Genomic DNA, 14,060 nt, shown 5'->3' with positions numbered 1-14,060 from the left:
GCTGTGGATGACCGCCGAAATCTTAGCTGCTATAAAGGATAAAGATTTGCGGTGGACTAAGGCCAAGCGCTCGCCAAACAGCAATGACTTGCGCCTAAAATATAAATACGCCAGAAACAAAGTAAACGAAATGATTAGACTGGCTGAACGCAATTTTTTTTAAATTTCAAGAAGCACGGCATGACATTAAAAAACTTGGTCTCTTATCAACAGCCTTTAAGGGGACAATATTTCCGCTCCTAAACAAAACCTTTCATCGTATTTTTCTGCAGATGATATCACTGTGCCAAACGTATTTAATAAATTTTTTTTCTAGCATTTCGGGATCAATACCGCCGCGACCGTCTGCGTGTACAATAAATAAGAGTGTGCTAGATTCAGCATATCTTTCTTTACTCTCGCTTGAGTAACTCATGTCTATTATGTTTAACCTTAAGAACAAATCACCTGGCTTTGACAAGATATCAGTCAGGGAGCTGCAAAGAAACTTCGACGCCATTAAACATGTGCTACTATCATTTGTGAACCATATTCTGGGTACTGGCGCAATCGCAATTGAAATGAAAACCGCTATTGTAGTTCCACATCATACGCAAGGTGCGCGCAACAATATAGAAAATTAGAGGCCAATCTCGGTAATTCCCTGTATAGCGCGAATACTAGAAAAACACATGGCTCATACATTAACGCACTTTCTAGATAAACATAATGTATATCAGTAATGTAAATGCAAATGTATATCAGTAATGTAAATAATGTAATGTAAATCAGTGCGGATTTATGCAGGGGAGAGGTGCTCAAACACTGTTAGACGTTTTCTCTGATCTGCTAGATTCAACCTTAGATCGCAATCGGGTAGCATGGGCTCTCTTTTTGGACGCATCTAAGGCGTTTGACACTGTCTGTCTCGGCATTCTACTTCAAAAACTGTCTCTGCTAAGCCTTCGTGGATCATTTTTGAACATATTATCTAACTTTCTGCATGATAGACGACAGTGTGTAAAAGAGGGGAACAGTTTCAGTGATTTTGCTTCTATTTATACTTGAGTTTTCAGGGCTCTATGTTAAGCCCCCTGCTCTTTATCATTTAAGTGAACAATCTGTCCAATGTATTAGATGATCATGTGTATCAATACGCCGATAACACGGTACTTGTATCTTGTTCAACTAATTACTATGACGCACTTAGCTCATTACAGAATAATGTAACCAGAGCCATGGACTGGTTTGCTAATCTAATCGGCATTAACCTTACTAAAACGCGACTTCTTTCCATAGTCCAATAAAAAAAAATTCTACCAATGAAACCATTATTCTTACACCCATCTGACTCTAATGTATGCGCTCGTGAACCTGTTCAATATGCATCTTCTGTTAAATATCTTGGGTTGTTTTCTGGCAGGGATCTTTTATGGAATTCTCATTTGTCCCACCTCTGTAAAAAAATGCGCGCGGTTTCTTGTATGTTGTACAATATTCGATGCCTAATGCCAATTTCTGTATGAAAAGCAATCGTTCATGCCTTAGTTTACAGTATTATCCGTTATGGTTTGACTGTGTGTGGTCACTGCACCCTGAGATGGAGCCCAAGAGTTAATTCAATTTTACCTTCCTTGCTGTTGTCAATGGTATATGATTTATGCCCTAAGAAAGACACAGGTGTGTTTAAGGTTTTGAATATGCCCTCCTCTACGTCTGTTATGGTCGAAACTTTTACAATTAACCATTTTTGAAACAATGATTTTAAAACACTATACACACCAACCCATTGCCTAAGACCAAAGGATCCTTTCATAGTCCCCAAGACTGCAACAAAATACGGAAAACGAACGCGACAGTATTATGTGCCCGCGATATTTAACAAATTACCAGCGCCTGTTTTAAAAGCGAACACTAAACAAGAGATAAAAAGACTTTTAAAAGCACTTAACTTTTTTTTTCAGTCACCTTTTTACATTTTCTCTTTCACTGCTATCTACAGTAACAACTTTCTGAGTTTTCTTGTTTTCTGACCACCAGGCACTGCCATTCAAGCCCTCTGAGGCTTTGACAGGCCTATTACGTGTATTCTGTATTTGATTGTGCAGAATAAATATTGTATTGTATTGAATCTTTGGAGTGAGCAGTCCTTCTATGCATGATATCCCTGAAATAAAAGCTTCAGTTGGTGCTCAGCGCTGTGTATCGTCTCGTGCTTTTTCCTCGTTTTGTGTATTTGATTGCGGTGTACGCTTCACGATGTATTTTTCAAATACTGCCATAAATCATATAATCAATCCTACCCGTACAAGCTCCTTCTAAGCTGTCAGCATTGAATCACGAATGGAGCACCGACGCTGAAAGCACATTTGTGTGCTCAGTGCCATCGATTCAATTAGCTGGCCATTGTTCTAGCACTCCCGTGTTTTCTTCGCGCTCCTGAGCTTCCTGATGCAGCAAGATTCAGTATTTGCTGTTGCGGTCCTGTGTACTGCTAATCTCCCGTTTTCGGCTCTCAGCTGTGGAATATTCAGAGCACTCGAAGACCTACGAGCCCCTCATTCTCAACATCTCCTCCGGTATTTGTACCAGCGGCTCAAGACCGCCGCCTAATACTTTATTGCTTTCTGGCCAAAACTTGCGAAGAGGGGAGCTCCCCTCCTTTGACTCTTAGTGGATGCGCCACATTTCAAGCCAGCACTTGTAGGCTACTTTTTCTAACAGCATCATGGCCAACTTACGCTGAGCTTTGGTGTGTCGATCGCAGCGCCATGACACATAGCCTAGCGAGAGGAGCAAGAATTAATTATGAGCACCCGTAGTGGTCCTCCACGTCACCTGCCTGCGCTGAAGATATAAGCTTCCGCGCTGTGATCCAAGTATACGTGATGCACGCTAACTGGGCTCTGCAGAGGGCGCCTAGGCAAGGTGTCTATGGCTCAGAATATGGTCTCGCGTCTATCGCAACCCAAAACACTCATGGCAGCTCACTTTTGGAGTGCAGTGAACAAACTTCAGTGCCGCTTGCACGCTGCTCGTTGCCTGCTATTGTTAGTATTTATAGTTCTTCATGTTTTAGTCGAAAGCTCTCTTGCGATCGTCACAGCCAAATTAAAATCTTGCTTGTGCATGCCTCGTTCCCATAACAATTTTGACGCCAAGCGGCAGAAATTTGGCCCTGGCAATCTTTCAAATTTGGCCTTCGCCGATTTAGACCAAAATCGATGTCCAACCTTAACTGAGCGTGGCCGACACGACGGCGACCTTAAAATTTGGCCCAGGCAAATCGCAATTTGGCGCAGCCCACCCGGCAAAATTTTTCCTTTCACAATTGCACCAAAATTGATGTCCAACCATAACTGACCGCTCCCGACACGATAACGACCTCAAAATACGGCCTGGGTAACTAACAAAATTGTGCCCGGGCCACCCCAAAAATTAGACCTTGGCAGACTTGGTCCACAATAGATGTCCAACCGTAACTGGGCATGCCCGACATGATGGCTACTTCCAAATGTGGCCATGGCGATTGCCAAAATTTGGCCCGACCCTCCCCCAAACTTTGACCTTAGACTATTTGTACCAAAATGAATGTCCAACCGTAATTGACCGCGCCCGACAGGATGACGACGTCCAAATTTGGCATGGGTCACTACAAAAATTTGCCCAGGCCGCCCCCAAAATTTTACCCTGGCTGATTTGGACCACAAAAGATGTGCAACCATAACCAATGTGCTCTACACAGTGGCGACTTCCAAATTTGACCCGAGTCATATCCAAGATTAGCTTTTACCATCGCCAAAATTTGACTTCGGCCAATTTGCACCACAATCGATGTCCAACCATGAGTGAGCAAACATGGCACGATGGTGAGCTCCAAATTTGGGCCAGGTCATTTGAAAAATCAGCCTCGGCCACCTCATAACTTTGACCTCGGTGGATGTGGCCCGAAATCGATGTCCAATCATAATTCGGCATGCCCTGCATGAAGGCGACCTCCAATTTTGTCCCCGACTATTGCCAAAATTTTGGCTGAGCCACCCCCGAAATTGACTTTGGCTGATTTGCACCAAAATCCAACGTTGTCCAGCCATAACTGACCATATATGACACGAGGTTCACCTCTAAATTTTACCCGAGTCATTTCCAAAAATTTGAACCGAGCCGCCCCCGAAAAAGTTGTTCGAAGCTTTGTGAATTGTGGCATCTGGTTGCTATGTTGTCGCTTACGGCGGCATCATTTACGTCCCTTTTCCTTCGCACATAACACATCGATTTAAGCGGATTTAAACACTGGATAATTTTTTTTTTTGCATTGAACCGAACCTTCTTAGTGAGGGTGTAATGAAACAAATAAAAGTAGCTTCGCCTCAACTTTACCTCTCGTCACATTTTAACAAAAATAACGGTATTTTTGGCGGTCCTTTCATAACTAGGTGTACCCAGTGAGCCAAGCGAAAGGCTTGTCCGGGCTGCTGTCACTGCCAGATGGCAGCAAGTGCGCGGCCACGCTCTCGGGCTTGGTGCGACCGGACTGTCACCTATTCCTGGACCTCGCTCGCAAGTCCACACTTAAGGCCCTCCTGAGGATGCCGTATTCAGCAGCGGTGAGTGAACCTGAACGCGTTTTCAATTTTGCCAAAAAAATAACCGATGTTAACCTAAAAATTGGGTTACTGATCAAGTCAAAAACGAAAAGGACGCTTTCGGGTCAATACGAGGTCCTTGATCACAATAATACTGTCTCGGAAAAAGGGGGAAGCTATACAGACTTAAGGACAAACTTGAAGTTTGTACAGCCTCCCCCTTTTTCCGAGGCAGTCTAATTGTGAACAAAGGCCCGTATGGGACCCGATATGTCATTTTCGATCTCGACTTGGTCAGTGACCGACCCAATCTTCAGGTTAATAATGCTTCACACTGACCAGACGGCGTTCCGTGGAGCGCTAGACTACGTAAAGAGAATCGGTCATGTCGCACTAGTCATGGCGCTTGCACAAGCAGAAAGCGTTCTTCTGGACGCATTTTCGACGTCGTCTTGTAGGAAGCTTCGACAAGCGTTTGCATCGCGGAATGAGGGGGCGCAGTCATTTATGATCATCCCCGTCAGCCCAACTGCTGCCACTGCCTGATAGGTGCCTCTCCCATATCTATGCTGTTAACCACGGAATTTTATCCTCCCACCTGATGTTACGCTAGCCTTCTTTGGGAATGATCTCCGTTTCATTCTGGTCCCTCCAATAGCCATGCCGTGCTCATGGTCCTTTCTTCTTGATTTCAACTTGGCAATCAGTATCTGGCGCTGGTTCTCAGAACCACTCTGCTGTCTTCGCCTCGTCTAACGCTACTAAACAACCTCACTTATCAGAACGCAATGAATGCGGCCAAATCAGTGCGAAGTTCAACCATACCTGGCACCATTGCAATCAAAATTTTGAGAACCGCCTTTGTGAGGACCAGGTGTATTGGTCAAAACATAATGATTGTTATATTTTCAAACTGAATTGTAGCTCTTTACACATAACCTGCAGGAAATGACTGCGACGGCCTTCCTCTAAAAACAACTTGTATTTTCCTTATAAAAAATATCAACACCTGACAATCTAAGCATGACTGTTCTACAAAGGCGTTAGATAAGGCATTTAGCCGTACCACTGCAGCCATGACGCGTAACGCTTTTCTGGTTGAGGGGTCCACAATGAAGCGAGACATATACTGCGCCGTCTTTTCCCGAAAGCTAACCAGCGCCCTGCACTCTCCCCGTTCACCCACGTCAAATGGAAACAGTGAAATCACACGGGCGCCTTTCACCTCCATAGAAACGAGGCTGCCGCGGTAAGGTTAGAACCCGGCTATTCGAGTTCAGTTGGCAAGAGATGTAAACACTCAGCCACCGCGCTGGGCGAGGCGCAATAGAATAATGTTGCCACGATAGCAAAATCACTAATTTTCAGGCACCTACCACAGAGCGGCCGGCTTCCAAAGCCCAAGAGCGTTCCTCAAGGACCCGCTGCGTGCGCGCGATATTGCTTAAAGTATCAAAATATATTGTTTGCCGTTATTCCGTGTATCCGTTCGTATCACCACCGAAGTTAGCTTTACCAAGTATGCATAAGCTTCATGTCACTTTTAACAATTTACATTGCGAAAGCGGATGCACGGAGAAGAAGCTATGCAATCGGAGTGCTGAGAAGTTTAATCGGAGTCAGCCATGAAACTTTGAAAAGACGTAGAAAAGCGCTGTGATGAAAAGTATGAATCAGGGAGCGAAGCAAGGAAGCGAGAAAGAGTGCCTCAGGGGAGAGCTCCGCAGAAGCCCCAGAAAGCAGACGTACTTCTTTTCGCTTCTTTCACTCCCAGCTTTCTACCTACAATCGCCGCTCCTCTCGGCGCAGTTCTTTTTTTTTATCTCCCCCCCCCCCCCCCCCCCCCTGTCCTCATCGCCACGCGAACTATGGCTTCAGTTATGGTGTCCACCGAGATATCAGACAGTTACTGCGGTATATTCTTTGCTCGTATGACGCAGCTGCATAATTCAACGCCGCGCTGACGAGGTACGAAAAAATGTAGTCCACGACGGATGCTCGCGAAGTTTGCCATGGGATGCTCGTAGATTCGCCACGCCAGTACAAGTGGATATTTTTTGTTGCGATGGAAAAGTCGAAAACGCATTGACATCCGAGCTCAACGTCCAAGACCGCACTGCTAGCTGTGGTGCCCAGTGGCCCATCTATTTCGAAAGAGAGAGAGAAGGATAGGCTAAGCCAAGTACCATAAGGTGCTGGACACAAATAGGCTAAAGCCAAGAAGCCAAATGTGCTGGAAAAGAGAGACGACGCCAAGTAGCTATACTCGCCGTGGTGGCTCAGTGGTTAGAGCGCTCGGCTACTGACCCGGAGTACGCGGGTTCTATCCCAACCTCAGCGGCCGCGTTTCGATGGAGACAAAGCGCAAAAGGCGCCCGTGTGGTGTGCAGTGTCAGTGCACGTTAAAGATCCCCACGTGGTCAAAATTATTCCGGAGGAGGAGGAGAAGGAATAAACTTTATTAGGCTTCTCTGTCGTCGTTACTCTACTTTCGCCCCAGGTGGCCTCCATGAGTGGGCGACTTCGAGGATCCGATCTGCGAAGTTGGCTTGTACTTGTTTGTCATCACTGCGTATGATTTTTTCCGAGCTGTCGGCTGTGAGATATGGCAGGAGCTTTTTAGGGGAGGGGGTGGATTTTTCTCGCATCCCCAGAGAATATAGTCATCATCTGCGTTAAGGTTTTTGTCACAAATTTGACAAATAAGATTAACTTCACTTTTTGTAATTAAGGCCAATCGATATGGGCTCCCAAGTCTTTTTGTCTGAGCTCTGTTATGAGCCGTGGCTTGTGCTCTGGTAAGCTCTGGGTGTGTTGGCTTGGGTAAAGGCGTCTGTTTTCCCTATATATATTTGTAGCCTCGTCTCATTTCAACATTATCAACGTAGCGACAATTCTTGCCCCCTCCGTCAAAGACGCGGAGGAGGCAGCCATAACACTGGCGTTTGGGATGACAGTCATTAGTGACTCAAAATACCTGATCACCGGCTATCAGAGGGGAAGACCAAGTTGAAAAATACACCAGGATGTTTTGGTGTGGTCTGGTGTTTTCTGGTGTGAACACCAGACAGTTTTAGTGTGTTCTACTGTTTACACCAGACTGGTTTGGTGTGTGCTGGTGTACACATCCTAGCGTGGTAGTGTGTTGTGATGTGCACCCCAGGGTGGGTTGGTGTGGTGTAGTGTGCACACCAGACTTTTTGGTGTGGTGAAGTGCAAGCTGGTGAACACATCCTAGTGTGTTAGTGTGTTGCGATGTGCACGCCAGGGCGTGTAGGTGGGTTCTAGTGCGCACACCAGACTAAAGTGTACATCAGAGCGCTGGTGTGTGGTAACATGCACATCAGAGAGATGGTGTGTTCTTGAGCATGTAACACTGCTAACAGAGCCAATTTATTCGGTCTGTTTGAATCATGAGGAGTTCAGCATAATTATGCAATAGATATGTAAACAATTACTTGACACCATAAAAAAAACAATTTTATTATGTCAAAACAATTATATGTCTAATATCACGGCGGATTGCACAGTCTCTGTAAGAAATCTGATGATTGAATATGACGCCTCAATGTAACTTCGAGTGCCTTTGAAGGGCTGACTGTGGTCACTCGAAGACACTCAGGCGCGAAGCGCCTTAGTCTTACTGCAATTTGAAACAGTTCGCAGTACAATTATTTGCTGTGACACGCGCAACGCTAATAGCCACGCGCCAACGCCTAGCGTGCTTCCCAGCGCCGTTAAAATCCAGCGCATTGGCTGCGAGGTCACGTGGCAGAACGCAGCACCCCATTCCATTCCCTCCGAGACATCCGGGAATCTCGGCCTGATATCCGGCCAGGCCTTAAGCCGCGCCGTGCCATGGTCCTTGCTGCTGCTGTTCGGGTGCTGTTTGTGTCTTTGAATTCAAAATCGTTGCTTCAAACTGGCGTTTGGGTTTCCTGATCTGACTCTTTTTTCCTCTCTCGAACTGGTGTGTTTCTGTTCAGTGCAAAAAATGCGGCGCCGCTGCCGCCGCCATTGTCTGTAACGGGGGCGCGGTTCCCGCCAAGCCGACAAGTCTTGTTCGCTTTTTTGCCGCGCTCCTAGAACTATGACGTGGAGCTGAATAAATTGAATTGAATTGAATGGAATTGCTTATCATAGCTTGCGCCGCGTGTCAGCATGCAGCCATTCGCGTACGTTTTGAAAAAGTAACCACGCCAAGAAGCATGGAGCCGTTTCATCTTCACAATACGTTCGACTTCAACCATGGGAGCCGCTGCAGCTTTTACCGCAGCTGCAAGGCAAGAGAAGAAAGCAGTTATTGCAAGGCGTCGAGTCTTCGTTTCCAGGTGAGACCCAGAGTGTAGCGCAGGAATGCGCACAATTTGCGACCGCGAAAATAAACGAGCGAGCACAAAGGCGAGAGGAAACGGAAGGGACGAGGCTCTGTCTTGTTCGTTTCCCTTCGGCATTGCGCGTGGTTCACTGGTTGTTTCCGCGGCAGCAAAGTGCCTTCCACATCGAATGATCAACATGCTGGTCTGTCAGTGTTCACAGTGTATGGGCTGTGACGCGAGCGCCGTGGCGTGTGCATAGATGCGTTTGCTATATGCCAGGCACACTCTTTAGACTCTGAGCAGTTATCCCCGCAAAGGAAAGCAGAACATGGAGCCATCCCCCACCTATATTGAAGCTACATTAGAGAGTAGTCCTAAATTAACACAAATGTGGCAACTGGATATCGCCCAGCAAGGCGCTGGCACAGCTAACCTGTGACTATGTTTTGGGCTTTCGTTAAGGTGGTTTCCCGACTCCCTGTTCATTATTCGACGTGGGACGTGATCGTGCACTGCCTGCATGCGTGTTCTTTAGCGCCACTGTCGGCCCGGTGCGGACTGCCGACAGCGTACGCCACTCGGCCTGTTTAGCGTTGTGTTATTCGCTACGCGTATGTGCGTCTTTATAGTGATCTGATGTGGCGTCTTAAGGTTAGAACACACCTCTACGAGCCGATTACACCGACTGTCAAGCTCAGAGTGGGAGGGGTGATACGCGTCAAGGCATGCAAGCGACTGAGTGAATTGAGCGGCGCGTCGAAGCGATGCCCCACACAAGGAAACTGCCTGCTCGATCACCTGTGTAACATTGGTAACGTTGCTTGCAGCTGTAAAGTTCTTTTAGTTGCAGGCGGCCGTGAATAGAAATCGTTGCTAAATGTGGACGAAGAAATAGCCCTAGAAAAGGAGCGCTTTGTAACCCTTTCAAGTTAAGTGGTTTTGAATAACCTAAATAGTGCTGAGCTTATCATAAAAGCTAGCGTGAGCAAGTGGCGTTAGGTATTTAAAGCTTGGCTGTTTAAACATTTTCTTGTGTTTGTGTGAAATGCCAGCAGTACAAATAATTATCAGGAAGTGCCAGGCATTGTGGGTGCAAGAGTACACAGCTGGAAATTACGATGCTATGCAGGTGAAGTGCCTGTTACTCAGTAGTGAAGAGGTCTGAAAAGAGCTTCATCGAAGAGGATGTCTCCACTATCCAGATTTGGGGCTGTTGTTGACTGCCCGTTCAGCGTACATTGCAGAGCCATGTATGTATTGAATATTCTAAATTCTGTTTTTTTCGCCTCTGTATTGAGATCAGCGTGCTGCAATGTCTGCTTTAAACCAGAACGTGCATGGCATGTATTGGCGTTCCCCTATTCAAAATAACGTGTGTGTCTCTTTTCTATAGGTCATCATCAGATATTACTACTTTCATGCTCAGTATGAAGCAGCGCTTAAATTCAGGGATGGCTCGGCTGGCCTGAGAACTCCTACCATTACTAGCGAGGAATTTGAGACCCCCCGTATTAGAATGTAGGGAGTGTGTGAATCAGAAGCAAGAAACCAATTTTCTTTTTCTTGTCAGTGGTGGTCCAAATAGTTCTTGTGTCATTTACAAAATTTCGCGCTGAATTTTAGCAAGAATCATTAACGTGTTTTCTTATAGGTGAGATGGAGAAAAATGCAATGTTGACAGCAAAACACAAAGAGTGGAACAAAAAGGGAAACCCGCATCCTTAGACAGCGAGTTAGTACAAAGCTGGCCGTTCAGCTCCAAGGCTACACAGCAACAATGAGCAGACCGGCATAGCCTCAGCCTAGCCACTTTCTCTCCTTCTCTATTTTCCTTACCACCTGTTCTCTAGTCACTAGAGAACCCCTTCAATGCGGCCAGGCTTTAGAAAATGCCAGTATGAAGTAATGGGCTACACGGCAGCATTTTAAGGTGATGTTACAGCATGAGGACTACGCTTTTATCCTTTTTTCTCTAGTACCCATCTCACGTGGCACTCCTCGTGCCACGTGAGAGCGCGAAAAAAAGCAACCATGTCATCCTTCTGCAGTAACGCCGATGTCACATGGTACTCCTCAGAGACTGCTCCAGCAATGGCTTCTTATTTCACTTTGACAAAAAAAAATATGAACGGTGCTTTATACTGCAGCTATGAATGCGCCTCAAAGATGAAATATTAACTGCACTTTTAGTCTTGCTCCTACTCCTTCTACTGAGAGCATCTCTTGTAAGCCTCACTTCTGCGGCCTCTCACTATAGTTGCAACATTTCTACTGCCTCAAGATCTCAGTGCAAAATAGCTACCGTATACTACAAACTATTTCAGAATCTGTCCAACTGTAGTCTTTGCACAATAAAGTAAAAACGCTAAATGAAAAAGTGGATGTTCACCATAAAATGTTAGCTCAGTTATTATCTTGATGAGTTTTGGCGTTCTTTTGCCATTTCACTTGCTTGGTGATGACACTACGCAAGTTCAGTGAATATACTTGCTCTAATACACTGATAGGAAATTAGGAACGTGTAGTGATCAGTTTGACTAAGCCTTTCGGCACGCTACCTGATATCATAGTTAAACAAAGCTTGAAAGAAACTTCATATCAGACATTGATGCTTGCAGCACTCATAGATGTTTACATTATCAGTTCGGCGAAATATATGGCTTATATTCCACATACTCAGAAATAAAAAAGGCGAAAAGAAGGAAAGCAAACCGAAAAAAAAAGACACGCAAAACATAACCCCTTTTTCCATGCACCTAGCAGCAGTGGACGTAGTGAAAAACGGCATAGTAGAAAGAAGCGTTCAGCTTGGCTTGCAAAATGCAAACCTTTTTGGAAACATCAGATCACAGGGGTACTTGCGCCGTGGTTTACTGTCTAGTCTTGCTTGGCTCTGCGCCTTGACGCGTCTAAGCGCATCATGCTTGGTTCAGTGGCATTACAGTGCTGCTTTTAATTTCCCTGTCTACTAGTGCGCCCTCTATTCGAGTTACTCTCCCTACTTTATGTCATTTAATGAACTATGGACACCAGATGTTTTCTTGCGCCTTCTTTCAAATGGTGCCTTAGATTGATGTACATATACCATCCCGTGATATTTGCTCTATCATTGGTAAATAATTTATAATTGTCTTTCTCTTTGTTATTTAAGTTTTATCAACCGAACGATGGCCACGTCAACCAGTGTAAGCACGCATATATTGCCTCTGGCGGATACTGGAAAGATTGGCCCCACCATGCCAATAGCCACTCCTTGAAATGGTAGGTCGATGGCTGGCATCTTGCCCAGAGTTACGGGACCAACTCTTCCCTTCGGAACTGTGCGCTGGCACACGTCACATGAGCGAAAAAAGCGCTTAACGTAACTCTGGACACCTGGTAAGAAGAACTTCTCGGTGATTCTAGACAGCGTTTTGTTAACACCCTGGTGTCCTGCCATAATGACATCATGTCTTGAGCGTAGCACTGTCTCTTACATATCTTTCGGTAACACCAGCTGTTGGACCCGCTTTTCCGAGCTAAATATACATTCCCTGTGTAGAAGACCGTTTACCAATTGATATTTTAAGGACGTACGACTCCCCTTTCTTTTCACCTTTTCCTCAACTCTTTCGAAGCAGGCTTTCAAGCTTGGGTCTGCCATTTGCCTAATTGCAATTTCGCTCGGTGTTACGCTCAGACACATCGTAACGGGAATGGGGAGCGGACGCTGCTTTGCTTGAGCTGTTACATGAGCCCTTGTCTCCACTGCCGACGAGAAACTGACTGCCCCATCGCCCGCCTGTGCTGAGTCGTGGGACTTTCCTCCTTTGGGTGTTCCTCAACGTCGAGCATCTTCCACTCGGGATCGGGGTCCTCGACACTTCTTTCATCAGTAACGTTTCCCAAGATGAGATTGTAGATTGGCTGTTCTACTCATTTTGCCACTACTTGTCTAGTATAATATGGCGTGGACACTAGAATCTTGGCTTCAGGAAGGTAGCTGACTGCTATCTACAAGAGTGACGCCCGACGCTTCTCCTTTAAGATCCTCGTCCTTCACCAGGCTTCTCCGAACCAGAACTGTGTTGGCTCCGCTTTCTCTAAGCACCACTCTAGGATGATCCCCTATATGCCCAACCACAACCGGCATTGCCGCTTTTTTTTTCTTTATTCTCAGAAACAGTACACAAACTGTTGGTTGGACCCATAGCCTTTACGGCTAGTGAGGGGCCCAAATACAACACAAGCACAATACTACCGCAGACCGTGTAAAATAAAAAACTTCAAGATTAACACACACAATTGATTCCTACATTTCCATGGAAATTAAATAGTTTTTTAAAGATGCTGAAAAGCTATTTTTTTCTTTAACTTCATTCGGGATTTCATTCCACACATGGGCTCCACTGTATTCTAGGAGTCTCCAGCCGTACATATTGTAACAAGGTGGTAAATTAAATAGATTGTTAGTTGCAGCTCTTGTTTGTTTCATTGGTAATCTAAATAAACTAAGGGGCAGGGGGTTGTTAGATTTTATTACATTGTTTACTATTTCAGCTATCTTCAGTTTATATGCCATTGATAGGGGTAAGATACGAAGCTGTTGAAAGAGTGGTCTGCTGGGGTTTGTATTATTTGAATAAGTTATCATACGAATAGCTCGTTTTTGAAGTCGAGAAACAGGATCTAGGTATGTTTTATATGTACCACCCCACGCTTCCAGGCAATAAGATAATTGACTGTGCACAAAGGCGAAATACAGAACGCGTAGAATTGGAAGATCAAAGCAGTCCCTGGCCTTTAGTAAAACATGACAACCATAGGCTAATTTGGAGCAAACATTATTATTTTTGTTCTTTCCAGTGCATATCAGACGCGAACAGGACACCAAGATACTTGTATTGAGGCACCCTCAGCAGAGTCGTGTTGTCGATAGTTACAGATATACGTTCGTAGTTCATGTTCTTCCTGCGCGAGTGAAACACGGTGTACTTTATTTTCTCAGTATTAAGGGTTAACCGATTACTTTTAAACCACTGCGAAACTTCACCAAGCTCTTCATTAATTATACATTTAAGTGCCACTAAATTTTCCCCTGTAAAAAGCAGTGCAGTGTCATCAGCATATATTACAGCTTTAGAATATTTCAGCGTTGATGGAAGGTCATTAATATACAGGGAAAAGAATAGCGGCC

General features: G+C 45.3%; 1 protein-coding gene across 1 annotated transcript in view; it reads left to right on the top strand.

Moving 5' to 3' along the window:
* Positions 1-14,060, top strand: part of LOC144095163 (calcium-activated chloride channel regulator 4-like) — a 601,494-nt gene that overhangs the window by 298,257 nt on the left and 289,177 nt on the right. Inside the window, exon 6 of the mRNA XM_077628955.1 lies at positions 4,416-4,586. Within this exon, the coding sequence (XP_077485081.1) occupies positions 4,416-4,586 (171 nt within the window). The remainder of the gene's footprint in view (positions 1-4,415; positions 4,587-14,060) is intronic.

Source organism: Amblyomma americanum, chromosome 6 (genome assembly GCF_052857255.1).
Source record: "Amblyomma americanum isolate KBUSLIRL-KWMA chromosome 6, ASM5285725v1, whole genome shotgun sequence".
Taxonomy (NCBI): Eukaryota; Metazoa; Arthropoda; class Arachnida; order Ixodida; family Ixodidae; genus Amblyomma; species Amblyomma americanum.
The sequence above is the reverse complement of the archived record's forward strand: the minus strand, read 5'-3'. Positions and strand labels throughout refer to the sequence as shown.